The 20043-nt window shown below is 35.4% G+C and overlaps 1 protein-coding gene across 1 annotated transcript in view; it reads right to left on the minus strand.

Moving 5' to 3' along the window:
- Positions 1-11318: 11318 nt before the first annotated feature.
- DPH6 (diphthamine biosynthesis 6) overlaps positions 11319-20043 on the minus strand; it is a 175811-nt gene continuing 167086 nt past the window's right edge. Inside the window, exons 8-9 of the mRNA XM_060098274.1 lie at positions 14072-14159; positions 11319-12887 (exon numbers count right to left, since the gene is read on the minus strand). Coding sequence (XP_059954257.1) covers positions 12834-12887; positions 14072-14159 — 142 coding nt within the window. The 3' untranslated portion in view covers positions 11319-12833. The remainder of the gene's footprint in view (positions 12888-14071; positions 14160-20043) is intronic.

A 20043-nucleotide genomic window follows, 5' to 3' on the forward strand; every position in this document is an offset into this window, starting at 1 on the left:
ACCTATTCTGATACAGAGTCACAATTTTCTGACTCTACCACTTTACTCAAAGTTTTGTGTACTTTTGCCTTTTTGTTTGTGGTAGAAGAGCTTCTTCCAACATTTTCTGTAAGGCAGATCTAGTGTTGATGAACTTGCTCAGCTTTTATTTGTCTGAGAAAGACTATTTCTTCTTCATATCTGAATTATAACTGCAAGATAGAGTATTCCTGGTGGAACAATTTTTATTTTTCAGTATTTTGAGAATGTCATTCCACTCCCTCCTGGCCTGTAGAGTTTCTGCTGCCATATGTGCTAACCTTACAGGGGTTCCTTTGTAAGTTACCATCTTTTTTTCCCCTGGCTGCCTTTAAAATTCTTTCTCATTGACTTCTGACAATTTTAATATACTGTATCTTAGAGAATGTCTTTTTGTGTTGAGGTAATTAGGTATTTTCTTAGTTTCATGGACTTTTATATCCAGTTCCTTTTCCAGGTTTGTGAATTTCTCAGTTATTAAAAAAGAGCAACAACAAATACTCTCTTCTCCTTCTGGGATGCCTATGACCTTATGGTGCCCTTCCTAGAAGAGTCAGATAGCTTTTGTAGAATTTCCTCACTTTTTTAAAGATCTTAATTGTCTTTCCTCTTCTACTTGTATCATTTCTGTAGTTCTGCCACTGAGCTCACTAATTCTCACTTGCATGGCCTGCTCTACTTCTAATGCTTTCTAATGTATTCTTCATCTTGTTTATTGAGTTTTCCAGCTCCAGACTTTCATTTTAGTTCTTTTTTAGACTTTCAGTCTCTTCAGTAAACTATTTCTTCTGTTCATTAATTTTATTCCTAAACTCATGGAACTGCCTTTCTGAGTTTTCTTATAGCTTGTTGAGTTTCTTCATGACAGCTATTTTGCATTCTCTTTCAGTTAGCTTGTAATATTCCATGACTTTACTTTTGGTTTCTGGGGAAGTGTCATTTTTTGTGTGTGTGTGATACAGTGTTACTGTGATGCTTTATGCTGCTTGATGGTTTGTTCCTCATTTGAAGTAGTGAATACTTTTCTTCTTTAAATAAAGCTTTTTTTTTTTTTCAATAATGGATTCAACAGGTTGGATATTAGAGGTCTTTCTTTCCTCAGTAGGCAGTGCTATAGCACAAGTTTTGGTCTTTCTTACTTGGGCTGCCTCTGGTTGCGCTATAGAGATGTCACTCTCCATCCTTCACTGCCTCCGTCATTCAGCAGTGTAGCTTAGTGCCCTTTGTTACTGCTTGTTGTTGGCGCCAGCATCTGTGGCACTGGGGTGGCAGGTGCTACTCCTGTGTTGGGGATCTCCTGAGTCACAGACTCCACTGTGGCAGAGGGAGGGGGTTAGATGGGGGTTCCTGGGGTTGTCAGTGCCTCTGCTGTGTCTGGAGTTGCTGAGTTTGTGGCTGCCACTGTTGAAGGTGGGGAGCAGGAAGGCCTAAGTCGTGGCTGTATTGGCTGGAGAGATGGGGTCACAGGCCCTGAACTCCTTTTGCCCAATTACCTGTGGCCACAAGTACTGCTGTGGCCAGGAGGACAGAGTTGTGTGTGCTACTCCTCTGTTGCTACTGGTTTCGCTAGGGCTGCAGTTTCAGCTGTAGGGGCTGAGGATCCAGGATAAGAGGCATCGCCTCTGCTGTTCCCTTGGTTTTGCCTCCCCCATGTGCTGGAGTCCACCCACCTTTAAATGTACAGATGTGTGAAAATTCTGCAGTGTTCTGGTGTGTCAGGCAGAACCACCTTTGCTGACTTGTGGATGTTTTACTGGTTGCAGATTAAAGGGGAGCAACAAAGGGGGTGTCTCACCCGACCATGATGCTAACATCACTCTGTCTTTGTTTTTAATGTATGTGTTTACCACTATACATTTCCCTCTTGGTACTGCTTTTGTTGCATTTCATAATTTTTGGTACGTTCTGTTTTCACTCTCATTTGTCGCAAGATATTTTCTAATTTCTCTTGAGTGTGTGTGTGTATGTTTTGACCCATGGGTTGTTCAAGAGTGTATTGTTTAATTTCAACATATTTGTGAATTTTCCAGTTTTGTTATTGATCTCAAGTTTCATACCATTCTGGTTGGAAAAGATATTTGGTATGATTTCAATCTTCTTAAATTTGTTAAGAAGTGTTTTGTGGCCTAACAAGTGATCTATCCTGGAGAATGTTCCTTGTACGTTTGAGAAGAATGTATATTTTATTGTTGTTGGGTGAAGTGTTATTTTAATGCCTATTAGGTCCAATTAGTCTACAGTACAGGTCAAGTCCTCTGTTTCCTACAGTATAGGTCAAGACCTTTAATCTGGTTGATTTCTACATTATTGAAAGTGAGAGACTGAAATCTCTACCATCATTGTGTTACTGTCTATTTCTCATTTCAGTTCTGTCACTGTTTGCTTCATATATTTGGGTGCTCTGCTGTTAGGTGTATATATATTTATAGTTGTTATAACGTCCTGGTGAGCTGCTGTTTTATCATTATAAAATGTTCTTCTTTGTCTCTTTTGACAGTTTTTGACTTAAAAAGCTATTTATTGGATATAAGTATGGCCACTCCTGCTCTCTTTTAGTTATCATTTTCATTGAATACCTTTTTTCATCCTTTCACATTCAGCCTATGGATAACCTTTATTTAAAGTGTATCTCTTATAAAGGGTATATTGTTGTTGTGGTTTTTTTCAATACATTCAACCACTCTATGTCATTCGGTTTTCCATGAGAATTGTTCCACATGTAGATGTAATTTTTGGTGTTTTATAGATGGTGAGCTCCACATCCTCCTACTCCACCATCTTGATCTCCACCCTCCCCAATGTCATTTGATTTGGAGTTTAATCTATTTATATTTAAGACAATTAGTGGTAGAGAGGATTCACTATTGTCATCCTGTTAATTGTTTATGTCTTCTAGTCTTCTAGTTATTTTGTCATCCTTTCCTCTTTTGCAGTTGTCCTTTGTGTTTTGATTATTTTTTGTAGTGACACACTTTGATTCCTTTCTCCATTTCTTTTATGCATTCTCTATAGTTATTTTCTTGTTAATTGTTTGTAGAGAGGATTCACTATTGTCATCTTGTTAATTGTTTATGTCTTCTAGTCTTCTAGTTATTTTGTCACTCTTTCCTCTTTTGCAGTTGTCCTTTGTGTTTTGATTTTTTTTTTGTAGTGACACACTTTGATTCCTTTCTCCATTTCTTCTGTACATTCTCTATAGTTATTTTCTTTGTGGTTACTATGGGGACTGCATCAAACATCTATAACAATATTTTAAACTGATAACAACAACATTAATCACATATAAAACTCTACTCCTTTATACTTCCTCTCTCTTACCATATGTTATTGAGGTCACAACTTATATCTTTGTATATTCTGTATCCTCTAACATAGTTTTATAGTTATAGTTACTTTTCATGATTTTACTTATAATATTCTATGCCAGAATTAGAAATAATTTACACACCACCATTACAATATTATAAAACTCTGTATACATCTATATATTTACCTTTTATTCGAGAGCTTTACATTTTCAAATGCTTTAGTGTTGCTGTCTAGTGTCTTTTTTTTTTTCAACTTGAAGAACTCCCTTTAGCAATACTCATAAGAAAGGCAAGTCTAGAACTCTCTCAATTTTTCTTTAACTGGGAAGGTCTTTATTTCTTCTTCCTTTAGACTTTTCTGTATGTTTAAAATTTTCCTTAAAAAATGTTGGAGTAAAATAAAAATGAAGTTAAGAAATTTTCAAACAAAAACTTAGAAAAATTATTACTAGCAGACACATCAAAGCATAATAAAGTATGTTAAGGTTTTAACATAAATGTTATTAACTAGAGTTAAAATATTTATTTCTTAAGGATAAAAATTACAGTGAAGGGGGCTTCCCTAGTGGCGCAGTGGTTGAGAAACCACCTGCTGATGCAGGGGACATGGGTTCATGCCCCGGTCCGGGAAGATCCCACATGCCACGGAGCGGCTGGGCCCATGAGCCATGGCTGCTGAGCCTGCACGTCTGGAGCCTGTGCTCCGCAACGGTAGAGGGCACAACAGTGAGGGGCCTGCGTACAGCAAAAAAAAAAAATAAAATAAATACAGTGAAATGGACAAACCATAAGTGCTCTACCAAAGAGTTTTGACAAATGCATAATCATCATCCTGAAAGTACCTTCACTTTAATTTTTGAAGGATATTTTTTGCTGGCTACAGATCTAGGATGATGGTTATTTTCATTTAGCACTACCAAGAATATGACTCCATTGTTGTAGATTCCCTTTTTTTCTGTTTAAAAGTTACATTTCATTCTAATAGTTGCTTTTTTGAATGTGGCCTTTTTAAAAAATGCATTTTGATTATTTTCAAATTTTTTCTTTGATTTTTGTTTCCAGCAGTTTTATTATCACACACCTAAATATGGATCTCTCTTTATTCCATCTGTGGTTCATAAGACTTCTTGAATCTGTACCTTAGTGTGTTTAATTAATTTTGGAAAGTTCTGAACCATTATCTTCTCAATTTGTGCACTTTACCCATTATACCTCTCCTCTCTGACACTTTAATTACATTTTAGACCTTTCCACTGTTTTTATTTCTCAACCTCTAATGCGTATTTATCTTTGTTTCTCTCCATGCTTCATTCTGAATATTTTCTTTCGACTTCTAATTCACTGAATCACTCTTTGGATGTATCTACAGGCTTCTGGCAAGACTCTTAGCCTTTCCGTACCCAAATACAACCACTCACAGCTCACCACCACTCTCTGGTGTATGACCAAAAGAACCAGTCTTGCTACCCTAAATCTGGGTTTAAACCTGTCACCAGAACAGCCTAAGATTCTCAGATCATGTTTATTCCATAAACTCCAATCTTCTTTTCTATGGGCAATGAGGCAACTTCCCCCATCCCCTCTATTTTATATATTTGATTTGTTTACCTGTCTCATTCCATAGGATAAAAGCTCCACGAAGGAAATGATTTTTGGTTGCCCAATTCGCTATTGTATCCCCACTGAATGAACAGTGTCAGGCATATAAATGTAAGCACCAAATAAATATATTAAATGAATAAGTGGTATGCCACATCTCTTTTATGAGAAATCATCAAAGTGAAACTTTATGAAAACACAAATCAGAAACTTTATTTGTTAAAACAACACCAAGAACAAAATGCTACACAAGAGAACACAACAGCTAAGTAAATATTAAAGAAAAAAAGTTAGTCAATTAGAATTTGAAGGAAGAGAAGGAAATCAACTGATTGGTTATTTTTATGACCCTGCCCCAAACTGATTAAATCTATCAAGATTTGGGTTCAAAATCTCTTCTACTGCCCAGTTTGATTCATGACTTCCTGACACACTGATAAATTGTTGGTACTACTGAAATCTATGCATTAGGGACAGAAATGCATTAAGTAGCTCTCTAAACTTGGGTGAATCTGATGCTTGATTTATTAATCTGCTCCAATGATCATTTACGGCAGCATTGGCACAGCGGTACCTAAGGCCAAAATCTACCTGAATCCCAAGTTATATCAATACGGTTTATAGAATAAGGTTTTAAAACCTGCTGAGTGCCTTGCTCCCTCCTACCAGATCAGTTTTCTGCTCTTTAGCTAGAGGGCAAAAGATGGGGAAAGGGTGTGGTGTGGTAAGAAAGTTGTGCTGAACCAAATGTTGACAAATAAAAGTCATCCTTCATCTTTCTCCTTCTTTCGTCCCTCTGTAAGGAAATATTTTTGAGGTGGTATAGAGACTGTGGCAGCATATCTCCATGGCAGGGATCTTCAAATTTATACATGTGTCTATGAGCTGTGAGAGTAAATTCCCATGCACAACATAATCAAGAGGCCAACCATCCAAACACTTTTAGTCTTTATTTATTTATTTATTGCCCCAAGATTCACTGCTTAGACTTTACTATAGGATCAACTAGGTTTCAACCCACATCATGGGTACTGTTTTCACTTAAGTTATATGGAAAGTTTTAAAAGGCTCTAGTGCATCTCTTTCTACCGAGACTATTAAAATGCTGTAGAATAACAGCTAAATACTCATTTAGCATGATGAACTCATTTGCCTCATTTTCTTAATAAAATAGTTTTAAATTTAAAAATATATGCTCATTGTAAGAAGTCACAATTACAGTTATATAAAGAATTAAGCTTCTCTGTTTTTCCCCTTCATGCTCCCTTTCCCCAAAGAAACCAATATTATCAGTCTGGTTACTATGTGCTTACTTCTTACTATCTTTAATCAAATGTAATTAAATATATAAGCTCCTTGTCTCCACCACTATATTTTAGAAAAACAAGATCATATCCTACACATTACTTTTCACCTTGAATCAACAATATATTATGGCCATAACTTCAGATTAGCCAAGCTAGTGAACTGTTATTGTAATCATAATGCTGGGAATAATGATTACTCATAATAACTTCAATTTAAAATCATAATTAGAATTATGCTGTATTCTGTCCATAATTATAGTCAATTCCATGTAGGCCTAACAGTTTTTTAAATAGAGTAGGTGCTCACAGATATTTGTTGGATTGAAGAGAAAAATAAAAGCACAGAGATGATTTAATGTTATAAATTTTTTCAAAATATTTGATGAGGTTTCTGAAAAAAAGCAAAATAAAAAGAAAGACCAAGAATGGTCCATGAAATTATGATGTCTTTAAAAGTTACAACTAGTAGGAATATGAGCTTTTATAATTATATAAAATATATAATTGTCCCATAGGTTATTTCAACAAAAAACAAAATTAAGTACTAAGTGATAGTAGGGTACATTAGTAAAATTGGGGCTAAATTTCCGTGAACCTTGTCTCTTAATAAATGCAATGGCTTTGCCAATAATTAATTTGAAATATTATTTCTCATAAAGCTGTTTGAAAAATCTAAAACAACTACGTAAGGAAGGAAGAGCTTCTGAATTGTTAAAATTCTTTATTCTTCTGTTAAAGGTTATGCATTTTAATATGATCTGTTGGCTGATTTATGTAAAGCTTTGTATTTTTCATTTTCTCAAGCCTGTCAGAGTAGTGATGTATGGTTCATTTTAGCATCAAGTTTGCTGTAAGCAATAAAGTCAGAGCCCCCAAAAGAAATTTTAATGTATTTCCCCATTTTTAACCTGGAGCTTTTCATTATTCAGTTATTTTGTTTGGGATCCCATGTTTAGTTGATATAATTTTTACACTCACATAAATAAATATTTTAACTGAAAGGTAACATTTAAATAGGTTAATTATTCAATAGAAAAGTTTAAGGGTCATTATATATAAAGTGCAAATCTTAGTGATAAATTTTACACTAACAACCTCTCTAAAGGCTGTATTTTATGTTCCAGTTTGCTTGGAGCATTTTTCTCTAACAGGATAAAAGAAAAATAAATAAGAAAGTGACTTTCATTAAATGGTATGAAACATGAAATGGAAGCACGTTTATAAAATTCTGTAAGAAGAAAAAATGAAGTATGAAAATAACAATCAGTTAAATTAAAAAATTCTTATTGCAGAACTAGTTGCTGTTGTAGGGGGTGTGAAGATGAAAAAAGAAGAGTCTTTAAGAAATTTACAATCTAGTAGAAATAATAAGTCCTTAATCAACTATAACATAAGCTGCTTAAATTAATGGTCACAAGAGAGGAACAAACAAAGTATTAGGGCAGTTCATCTGGTGTGGCTAAGTGTATAAGAGTATTTGAATTCAGTCATACATCATGGACAGGATGTAAACAGTTAAAAAAGACAGATAGAATAAGCAAAGGCAAGGGAGGAGAGAAGCAGAAGGCATGGTAAGGGACTTTTCCAGTGGTTCTGTATTACAAGAGCAAAGGTACATGTGGGGGAGTCCTGGGAGACTGAAAAAGGATGTTATGGCAACATGTCATAGCTAATCATCTTATTTATTGAGAAAACAATGTAGTGACATTATGGATTTTTGTACAGAGAAACAAAAACTAGAAAGAAAAATCTAATATGGCAATGAAGTAGAATATGGGGAGAATAAAAGCAAGGAGTCCACTTAAAGAAGTTCTATCTTGTCCAAGAGTTTGGGCAAGATACAACTTTAACTAGAGAGATGGGCATGGAGATGGAATAGTGTACAACAGAGGTCCCCAACCCCTGGGCCATGGACCAGCACCGGTCCGTGGCCTGTTAGGAACTGGGCCACACAGTAGGAGGTGAGTGGTGTGCGAGTGAGTGAAGCTTCATCTGCCTCTCCCCACTGCTTCCCATCGCTCACATTACTGCCTGAACAATCACCCACACCCCCATCTGTGGAAAAATTGTCTTCCACGAAAATGGCCCTTGGTGCCAAAAAGGTTGGGGGCCGCTGGTGTACAAGACATTAAAACTAACTTATAAAGAATTAGACAACCAATTGAATGTTCATGGTAAAGAAGAGATGATTTGTTTTTTCTGTGCCTGAGTTACTAGGGGGAAAATAGTTGTGTTAAATAACAAAAAACAAGGAAAAGGTGCACTTGGAGGGGAAAATGATTTCAAAGTTTGTACATAATGAGCTTGATACTTATTGGCAGTCATGTCCAGCAGGCAGTCAGAAATAAGGATGTAGAGTTAAGGGGGAAAAAAGATAGTAGTAGAAAGTCCAGAAAGAGAGTGCTTGAGAATTATCTGCATAGAGGTTAAAAGTAAACTTGTGGGAAAAGACACAGTCTTTGTCAGGGAAAATACTGACAAAGAATAAAATGGAGCCATAAAAAGAACTTGAGGCATATATATATATATATATATATATATATATATATATAGAAGGTAAGAAGCAAAGAAGCTATTGAAGAAGACAGAAGAAATCTTGAGAGAGTGGAAGGAAAGTCAGAATAGTACAATGACATATACACATTATAGGAAAAAATTTTGAGGAGATGGTAGTCAATATTATCAAGGAAAATGATTAACAATTATGAAGACAGAAAAGACCAACATCAAAGTAATTGAGGTCAAGCTAGATTGCAAATGTGTTATAAAGTGAGTAGAAACTAAAGGAATTTAGGGAACAGATATGGACGGATTTTCAGAGTGGCATTCAAAGTATACATTTGAGGTCTCACTATTATTTGGGGTAGAGTGTTAATTTGTTAATATGAGTTTAAGATAACAATGTGAATTTGATAAAACATGTGGAAGAGTATCTGTCATTTTTGCCCTCTAGCATTTATTCATCTTTCTTTTGTTAATTATACTTTATTTTCCCTCTATAGAATCCCCTTCTTTACTACCTGGGTGGGCTCAGGAGTAAAGCTGGTGACTTGGCCAATGCTTTACCCAATCCATTGATATGTAATAAAATTTCTGGGAAAGGAACTCTTACTTATTTCTTTCCCGATTCACCCTAAGAATGCCATCTCAAAGCTTGATATTAAAAAAAAAAAGTCCTAAAGGAGGCAACATTTAACTGATTAAGTTAGAACAATGAACATTAAAAAGGATGTCTAAGCACATATACATATACATATATACATAAAACTCTGATGAAAGAAATCAAAGAAGAATGAAATAAATAGATATTCCATGATCTTGGATAGTAGGATTCAATATTTTTAAGATGTCAGTTCTTTCCAACTTGATCTATAGATTCAACGTGGTCCCATGCAAAATCTTAGCAAGTTATTTTGTGGATATCAAAAAAACTGACTCTAATATTTATATGGAAAGGTAAAAGACCTAGAATAGTCAACACAGCATTGAAGGAGAAGAACAAAGTCAGAATCTGACATTATCTGACTTGAAGACATACTATAAAGCTACAGTAATTAAGACTTTGTGGTATTGGCAAGAGAATACACAAACAAATCAATGGAACAGAATAGAGAGCTCAAAAATAGGTCCACACAAATACAGTCAACTGATCTTTGACAAGGAGCAAGGCAATATAATGGAGAAAATATAGTCTTTTCAACAAATGGTGCTAGAACCATTAGATATGCACACATTAAAAAAATGAATGCAGACGCAAACCTTATACCCTTTCACAAAAATTAAGTCAAAATGGATAACAGACCCAATTGTAAAATGCAAAGCCATAAAAATCCTAGAAGATGGGGCTTCCCTGGTGGTGCAGTGGTTGAGAATCTGCCTGCTAATGCAGGGGACACGGGTTTGAGCCCTGGTCTGGGAGGATCCCACATGCCATGGAGCAACGAGGTCTGTGAGCCACAACTACTGAGCCTGCGCGTCTGGAGCCTATGCTCCACAACAAGAGAGGCCACGATAGTGAGAGGCCTGTGCACCACGATGAAGAGTGGCCCCTGCTTGCCACAACTAGAGAAAGCCCTCGCACAGAAATGAAGACCCAACACAGCAAAAATAAATGAATTAATTAATAAACTCCTACCCCCAACATTTAAAAAAAAAAAAAAAACCTAGAAGATAAAATAGGAGAAAACCTAGATGACCGTGGGTTTGGTGATGACTTTTAGATACAACACCAAAGGCACGATCCAGGAAAATAATAATAAATAAGCTGGGCTTCATTAAAATTAAAAACTTCTGCTCTGTGAAAGACACTGGCAAAAGAATGAGTAGATAAGCCACAGACTCGGAGAAAATACCTGCAAAAGAGATAGCTGATAAAGAACTATTTCCAAAATATATAGAAAACTGTTAAAAACTCAATAATAAAAAACAGAGAGTTCTTATAAAAAATTGGCAAAAGATCTAAACAGACATTTCACCAAATATGATATAGAAGATAGCAAATAAATACATGAAAAGATGTTCCATGTCATACGTCATGAGGGAAATGCAAATTAAAACAGCAATGAGGGGATTTCCCTGGTGGTCCAGTGGTTAAGACTCCGCACTCCCAACGCAGGGGGCCAGGTCTGATCCTTGGTCAGGGAACTAGATCCCACATGCCGCAACTAAGAGCTTACATGCTACAACTCAAGATCCTGCACACCACAACTAAAAGATCCTGCAGGCGGCAACAAAGATCCTGAGTGCCAAATAAATAAATAATTAAAAAAATAAAATAAAACAGCAATGAGATACCATTACACACCTATTAGAATGATGAAAGTCCAAAACACTGACAACACCAAAAGCTGGCAAGGATGTGGAGCAACAGGAACTCTCATTCACTGCTGGTGGGTACAGCCACTTTGGAAGACAGTTTGGTGGTTTCTTGTAAAATTAAATATACTCTTACCATATAATCCAGCAATCACGCTCCTTGGTATTTACCCAATAGAGATGAAAACTTATGTCCACACAAAAACTTGCACATGGATGTTTTACAAAAGCTTTATTCACAATTGCCAGAACTTCAAGCAACCAAGATGTCCTTCAGTAGGTGAAAGGATAAATACATTATGGTATGTCCAGACAATGGAATATTATTAAGCATTCAAAAACTTACGAAAAGACATGCAGGAACCTTAAATGCATATTACTAAGTCAAAGAAGCCAATCTAAAAATGGCACATACCATATTATTCTAACTATATGACGTTCTGGAAAAGGCAAAACTATGGAGATAATAAAAAGATCAGTGGTTGCCAGGGGTAGGAGGTAGTAAGTGATGAAAGGTGGAGCATGGAGGATTTTTAGGGCAGTGAAAATATTCTGTATGATACCATAATGATGGATACATGTAATCTATAGAATGTACAAAGCCAAGAGTGAACTGTATGTAAACTATGACTTTGAGTGATTACGATGTGCAATGTAGGTTCATTAATTGTAACAAATGTACCCCTCTGGGGAGGGATGTTGATAATGAGGAAGACTATGCATATGTGGGTGCAGGGGGTAAATGGGAAATTTCTGTACTTGCCCTCCAATTTTTCTGTGAACCGAAAACTGCTCTAAAAAATTGTCTTAAGAAAAAAAGAAAAAGAAATGAGCTGTTAAGCCATGAAATGACAATGGAATCCAAATGCGTATTAGTAAGTGAAAGAAGCCAATCTGAAATGGCAACATACTAAGTGATTCCAACTACATGATGCTGTGGAAAAGGCAAAACTATGGCAAGAGTAAACACATCAGAGGTTACCAGGGGTTAGAGGAAAAGGAAGGATGAATAGGCAGAGCTATTCTGTATTATACTATAATGGTAGATACGAGGCATTATGCATTTGTCCAAACCCACAGAATGTACAACACCAAGAGTGACTCATCATGTAACTATGGTCTTTGGGTAATACTGATGTGTCCGTGTAAATTCCTTGATTGTAACAAATGTATTGCTGTGGTGTGGGATGTTGACAGCTGGGGGTGCTGTGAATGTGTGGGAACTCTCTGTACCTTCCGCTCAATTTTGCTGCAAACTCTAAAAGTAGTCTGAAGTCAGCATAGGTAATACCGAAAAACTGCATTCTTAAATCAGTTATAAAACAACCAGTAAGAGTTAATGGTATTCTTCTTGATTGTCCAATAATGTTGAAACAATGAATATATTCAAAACAAAAATGGTGATGCCCGGTAGAATAAACTTGATTAGCTAAATACAGTGACTACCTTTTCATCCTCATTTTCAAATGCCTTTGCATTAGGATACTATAGGCAGAGATGAAAGCAGGAAGAAGAGAGAGGAAAATAAACCAGGGTGATAAAAGTGAAGAAATGTTACAGAAATGAGGATTTCAGATGAAGTAAAAGGGGAAAAAAGAAGGTACCAATCACAGAGATCATGGATTGGATGTGTTAACCAATTAATCAATGGTTCTATCAACTTCTGATAAAGATAAATATTTCTAAGAATAAAAAAATGTAATGAAAAAAGTGGGACATAATAATTGAGAAAATGTTATGTGATTTTTAAAATATAAAAATACCAGCTTAGTAACAAAAATGCTTTTCAAGAGTTATGTATATAATTAGATGTTCTGCAGTTGTCAGGTACTGGGGACACCTAAGGAAAAAAAAAAAGGAAATGCACCATATTTATTCAGTGTTGGTGAGTACTGCACCTTAAAGAAGTAACATTCTTTTCTGCAAGGGGCAAATGGACAGAGAAGACCAAAGCAATACCAAAATAGTGTGAATACTGAGCTATTTAGGTAGAAGTGAACATATAATGGCTAATGTATTTAAACCAGAATTTGGTGGTTGCGATTTTTTTGTGTGTGCCCATGGCAGCAAAAGTAGCAGAGACCTAGAAGTAAGAGGTTCCTTTCAGTGGGTCTGAAAGATGTCTGGATAGTTTAGCTTCATTCTCTTGAGGTTTACCAGTTTTTTGGTAAAAGGTCACCAATAGTCATCTTTCAGCCCAATTCAGTCATCTCTTTTCAACCTTGTCTTTTCTAGTTTTTCTAGAGAAATGGCACCAAATATTATTCTCTACTTTTGGAAACTCTTGCTGATTGAGAGATTACTGGGGTTCCCATTTTTCTCCTTCCTTTGCCAATCATTGATTCTCTTGGTTCTTCAGATTCTCTATCATATATATGACTGTGGGTGTGCCTCAAGACACTTGATGACAGAACACGAAAGACGCAGACTTCTTCCAATCATTTATGCCTCAAGGAGCAGAGCTTTTAATCACAGGGTCTAATCTAGACCTTAACTATTCCACAAAACATTTTAAAATTGACTTCTGCTGTATTTTGACAATGTATTTAAAATAAAACTATCACACTTTTTGCTTCATTTTCCATCTTTCATTTGTACGTCTGTTTCCCTGTATATTTTTGGAAAAGCTTTAATTTGTCCTTTTCTTCTCCTCTTAAACTTTGTATATTGAAGATCCAATTTATCCTCAAGCCTTTCCCCTAAGGCTGATGCTCAATAACCTAATTCTTAATTTTCTAGATGATTTAATATTTGGTTATAACACCGTCCTGTCTTCTCCTTGATTAATGTATATATAATTCCCTTTTCAAATGAACTGCAAACTCTTCAGCAATGTAATATCTTTTATATAATATAGAGCTCTTAAAACTATAAACATCTGCAGAATTCTTAGTTACTGATTGAGGATTTGAAAAAAATCACTTTTTTTACCCTTTCATTTGTTGTTATAGAATTACATCTATAGAGACAATGCACATATCTCAATTTTCTCTTTAAATCACTGTGAATCTTAGATTTACTTGCCTTGTCCTCCAAGTGCAACTCTAAAAAGCGTAGGTAAGCCACAGGTGCAAATGCATCAGCTGAATGTGTGACTACTTCTGATGAATCCCTGAAATAAAAAAATTTTATAATACATTTATCTACTATGCAAAATCTGTTTTGTGGCAAGTTGCTCCTACTAGTGACTAGAAAAGACCAAAAATCCTCATTTATTTCCACTAGTATACTATTGTATACATATTTACTACATAATTAGTGATTAACATCTACTTTTAATAATCCAATATTTAATTGGGGAAAAGATTGAGAATATTAAACTTTCAAAAATAAGTAAAGACCTTTTCATCTTTATGAGGACACACAGTTCAACTTTCAGGTTCACTCAAAGCTCTCCAAACAGTTTTACAACTTGAAACTTCTATTCAATTTCATTTTTACAAATTTGGTTGGTATGGGCTACCATTAAACAGTAGTGCTTTATCTTCATTATTCTTTTCATTTTCAAGAGGTAATTCATCCAGTGTTTCACACAAAATCTCAATTATCCTTCACAAAGGCAGTACTGGTGATGGTTTTAAGCTCTAGATGAACTCTTCACACTGCAATATCATTGTTATTAAAATTGATTGTCTGACATAGCAATTACCACATTCAGGTAAAATAGTATGAACTGCTTGCTGGCACCATATGGATACATGTAAATTAACTCAACTTTTATCAAAGATACCCTGTAAAGCACATATGAATAACTAAGATTATGTGTGAAGTTCTAATAACCAATTATTTTTTATTGTTGTTTATTAAGAAAGCAATGGTGTTTTTGTATTTTAACTCAAATTCTAAAAGCAGAAATTTCTCATATCTCTTTAACGCCTTAGGAACTAGTTCCAATGTTTATATTAGTACATTGTTAGCACTTTAACCACTGTTGTTCAGCAAAATAAATTCTTACTTTGATTCTTTTCCACTAATGTAAAATATTTTTGAATTAACTTTTGTAATGCAAAGTTATTTAGCGACAATAGAAGAAATCTCAAAAGACTAGGATCCGATATATTAAATTTTCATGAGCAAAATATGCTTACTTTTCACTTGAAAGATCAGAGATAGAGAAAAAACAGTTTGATGGTAAAAAAAAAACAACTACCATTCATGAACTGTTAGTATCAAATACATATCTTGTTAGTGCTTTAAAAAATTACATTAAAACAGGCTTCTATGACTTTAAAAGAAAAATATTATAATAGAAATAAAATAATTAAAGAGCCGGCATCATGAAAGAAATAACCTGCCTTCACAGACTATCTAACCGAAAGATGCCTCAATGTATAATGAGCAAGAGGAGAAAGAGAAAGAAAAGAGAAGACCCTCTTGCTTTCTACCACCTGTCTCTCTGCCTTGTTAACTCTAGTCTAGTCGTCTTGTCTACTTACTCCAGAGTTGTCTGTTCTGGTCCTATCTTGGTTCCTCAATAGATTTAAATTCTAGTTCCTGTGTTTGACCTCATTCTTACATTAAATTTCCATCTCTATGTTCCCAATCCCAGGTTTGGAAACTGACCCTGAGCCTCAATAATGCCTGATGTAGGCAGCTTGGTCTTGATATCCTTGACAATGGGTACACCAAAACCATGATTAACCTGAACCAGTGATGTGTCAGTGGAAAGGGTTTCGGGCTCTCCTTTCTCTTGACAGTTATTCCCACTAGAAACAGAAGATTGACAGCAAATAGCTCACTTAATTGATACAATTACTGCATTCTGAATCAAGATTGTTATCCAGAGAAAATATATAACATTCTGAACACTAAATGAAGAGGAATATGGTTTTGATGGATTCTATTAAATCCATAATCTCTAATTGACTATCGTCATTTCATTCAGTTATACAAAGCCAGGATCAACTGGGAGACAGAAAATAGATTCAAATCAATGGCTTTTAGCTTCAAACCGAATAATGCCACTACTGCTCTGCTTTTCTTTCATAAACTATCACCTGAAACTCAACTTTCAAGGGTCTCTGGTTTCTGTCTGCTTCATGGATTTCTCTGAAACCTAGAGCAGTATCTGCTGGAATACCCTCAGAGAGACCCAGAAAATTAAGAACTCTACAACAGCAAAAATTCTTTCCAGTTGGCTACCCTCCTCCACTTTCCCTATTAATACAAGTAATCAGTGCAGCCCCTTCCTCTTACACAACTGAGGTTTCTCAGTAACCAAGAGCTGGATCCCATGCTCCCTTTCACTGCTGCGTTAGGCTTATCTCTAGTTATGACTTCAAAAGGGCAGCTAGCTGAGTCAGGTCTGAGTCTCTCTTCCCTGACTACAGGCTCTCTCTCAAATTAAGAGATCAGGCCCTAACCCTCTCACTTCAAAACACTGAATTTTCTCGAGGCTCAGCCATGGTCTTGGTTCCTACTTCCCCTCTGAAAAGACAACTGCACGCAGATATTCCCCGTGGGCTCACACTTTTCCTCACAGGACATTTCCAGCATCATTTCTGTGAAGGCTTGCCTGACATCTTCAGACAGTGCTAGTTTTCTGCTTTATGTGCTTTGGTAATGCATTTACAGACCTTTCATAACACATCCACTATATTATAATTATGTGTCTGTGTGCTTGTCTTCCTTCTTAGAGAGGGACCAGGTTTTGTTCGTCTTTGTCTGCCCGTCTCCCCACACTCCACCTCTGGCTCAGTGCAGAATACACTGCCTTATTTTCAATCATTTGTTGAATAAACAAATGTATAGTTTAACTTTGTTAAGTATCTTTACATTTACACAGTAACTACTGACACTATCAAAAACCCACACTGATTTTTCAATTACCTATCTTCACATGAATACATACATTTTCATACATGCATACTGTATATATATGGATACATGAACATAAGTATACATGTATACCAATAACAATATACGGTTATCTCTAGCATAATAAAAATAATTATATAAATTTAAATACAAGGAAAATGGTTCATAAATTCTAATAAATTCCCAAGTGATACAGAATAGATATGAGAAGGCAGATAAGGAAAGTACTTGATTCATCCTCATGGCTAAATGCCATATTATGATGCTCTGGGCTGAGTTCTGTCTTGAATAGGTAGAAACGAGGAGTGGGGAAAATGAGTGCATAGTGTTTTAATCATAGAATTGTTCTTCTTTTCATCCCTCCTTCCTTCCCATTATTTCTTCTATCCATCCATCCATCCCATACACAGCAACTCTGTAGCAGTAGTATATTAATATTGACAATTCAAATGGAAATATGGGGTTGTATCAAAGATTGACATTAAAATTGTGTTCATTAACAGTGAGAAGAAAATTATCACCTTCATTAATACATTGGGATTTTAGTTCTTACGTTTTTTTTTTTTTCCAAAATACTGGCTATATTCCCCGTGTTTTAGTTTTTATTTTTGATATGCATACACATATATTTCAAAGTAAGAAGTAAAAAGAAAGTAGGTTTTTAAAAAAAATTTTTATTTCTTTTAGGCTGCTTTGGGCCTTCATTGCTGCGCGTGGGCTTCTCTCTAGTTGTGGCGAGCAGGGGGGCCAACCTTTGTTGTGGTGCGTGAGCTTCTCACTTTGGTAACTTGTTGCACAGCATAGGTTCTAGGTGTGCAGGCTCAGCAGTCGTGGCTCACGGGCTCTAGAGCGTAGGCTCACCAGTTGTGGCTCACGGGCTTAGTTGCTCCGCGGCATGTGGGATTTTCCTGGACCAGGGCTCAAACCCATGTACCCTGCATTGGCAGGTGGATTCTTAACCACTGCACCACCAGGGACACCGAGAAAGTAGGTTTTTTATTTGAGGACCTACAATTGTCCTCTTTTCTTAAAGACTAGGCTGTAATTCTTTTTGTCAAGGCTCCTCAGGAAAAAGCCCTCATTTTCTGATCTAAAAATTTGCATCTGGAGGTGAGTAGTCACATCCTAATTGATGTGAAAAGTAAATTGTAAAATGTTCTAGTCAAAAATTTAAAAGATTACTTCCACACAAAGACTGTTATACCAGTGTTTCCTGAGATTTTAAAAATGTTAGTTGGAATTCGGGGCAAAATGTATCTCATAATAAACTTCTAGAACCACCCTAATTTGTCTAAATTATTTCATTATACAAGAGATTCTATCTGTATTTTTAGGAAAAAAAAACCACACCTAATTATAATCAAATCATTTTGCATGCAAAAGTTTATTTTTTCTCCTCATAGTCTCCTTTTTTAACATAAAATTTTGAATTAGACATTTAAAAGGGGATTCCTAATAATCAAATAGTTGTATGCTAACTGTGGAAGATCACTACTATGTCAAATATAACAGGAGAAATTGTTAACTTTGTCCCCGCAAATACATTCTAACTGACAGGATCCAGTATGATTGTCAATTGTTAACAAGTAGTTACCAGGTCTAAACTTATCTTTTAATTGTGTCACATGGAAAACTATCTCTAAATAAAATAACTTTAATTTATATACAGTTTTAGAATGTGCAATGCATATTCATTCACATCATCACATTTAGTGCTTATCAGATAGGTATGATAAGGACATTTTCTATTTTAAAGAGAAGGAAAGACTTTGTATATAGTAGGTGACATTCTTTTTCCATTCAACAACTACAACCTCTAGTTATAACCTAAGAAAGGAATACATAAAAGTGAAATAGGATATTTAAAACTAAACAATAAATGAAAAATTAATTCCACGATATTTAACGTTTATCAGTGCCTACTACTGTGTGTTCTGAGAGTTCAGATATGAGGACAAGCACTGGAAGCAGTAACAACCAAAGCCTTTAAAAATGGAAGGATTTAGCAAAGTGGGGATAAATGGGAAGGCAATCTAGTGAAAAGAAATCAAATAACAAAGTTATAAAGCTGAGGTGAGGCAGAGCCTATGAAGAAAAAAATCAAAGAACATGATTAAGCATCAGAATCAGATTAGTGATTAGCTGATAACTAAGAAAGAAATGTCAGTTCTTCCCCTTCTGTTCTCAAGGTACACACTTGTATGTTAGCACTTATAGTATTGCTGATTTGCCTCTCCATTCTTACAGAAGAACTTTTACAGAGCAGGGTGGCAGCTTGCAGAGTTCCACCCACATAATTATCCTCAACAAATGGTTATCCAGTTCAACTGAACAGCTCATTTTGGCACTAGAGGGTTCTAATACACCTTCCCTGACATCCTTCTCTTCAATAGCATGATTAATTCCCATCATGTCATTGTCTCAGTCAGGTTAAGGTTTCTCTATCTACACAATGATGAGGTGAAAGATTCATTTTTCAGGTCTAAAGTACTATGATAAATAAACCTTATGGTTATGTAGTACAAAGCAGTACATTTCTTATAATTCTATGTTGTCCATAAAGACTTCTGGGTGCTCCAGGACCTCAAGTTGTCCAATAAACAGGAAGAGTATTATTCTTTGGCCTTCTTTCTTATTGTGCTTTTTATTTTTTTCTAATTTGGTTAGTCTAATAAGTATATTGCAAGTTTCCTATTATACTATAATTTCACCCTAGCATGGAAATGTTTTTCTTGAATAACCAAACAGTATTATTTCATAGAAGTAATGCCTAAGGCACAGTTCATTCAATGAATTGTTTTGTGATCACTGAAGCCAGAAAAAATACCTCCCGTTTATGAACTTATTCTTCTGACTCTTACCCTCTACCATTTTGTGTCACAATTTTATGCAGATGTGTCTTCCTTCCACCTTTCTGGAGACAGGAACTATGTTTCAACATCAGTGGTGCCCAGTAGAATGCTTTAGACATAATAGGTACTTGATATATATTTGCCAAATATATTATTATTATGTTTGATGATTATTAATGGAAAAGAAGTTAGAAGAAATGAGAGAAGCAAGAGTGGGTGAATATTGTGTAGGGTAATGAAAAGGTCTTGGCTATGTTTCCCAAGATAAATGTAATTTTTAGAAAATTCACCTGGAGTTGTCTTAACTTCTTAGAACATTCTTTCCCT

This window comes from Mesoplodon densirostris, chromosome 4, assembly GCF_025265405.1.
Source record: "Mesoplodon densirostris isolate mMesDen1 chromosome 4, mMesDen1 primary haplotype, whole genome shotgun sequence".
Lineage (NCBI taxonomy): Eukaryota > Metazoa > Chordata > Mammalia > Artiodactyla > Ziphiidae > Mesoplodon > Mesoplodon densirostris.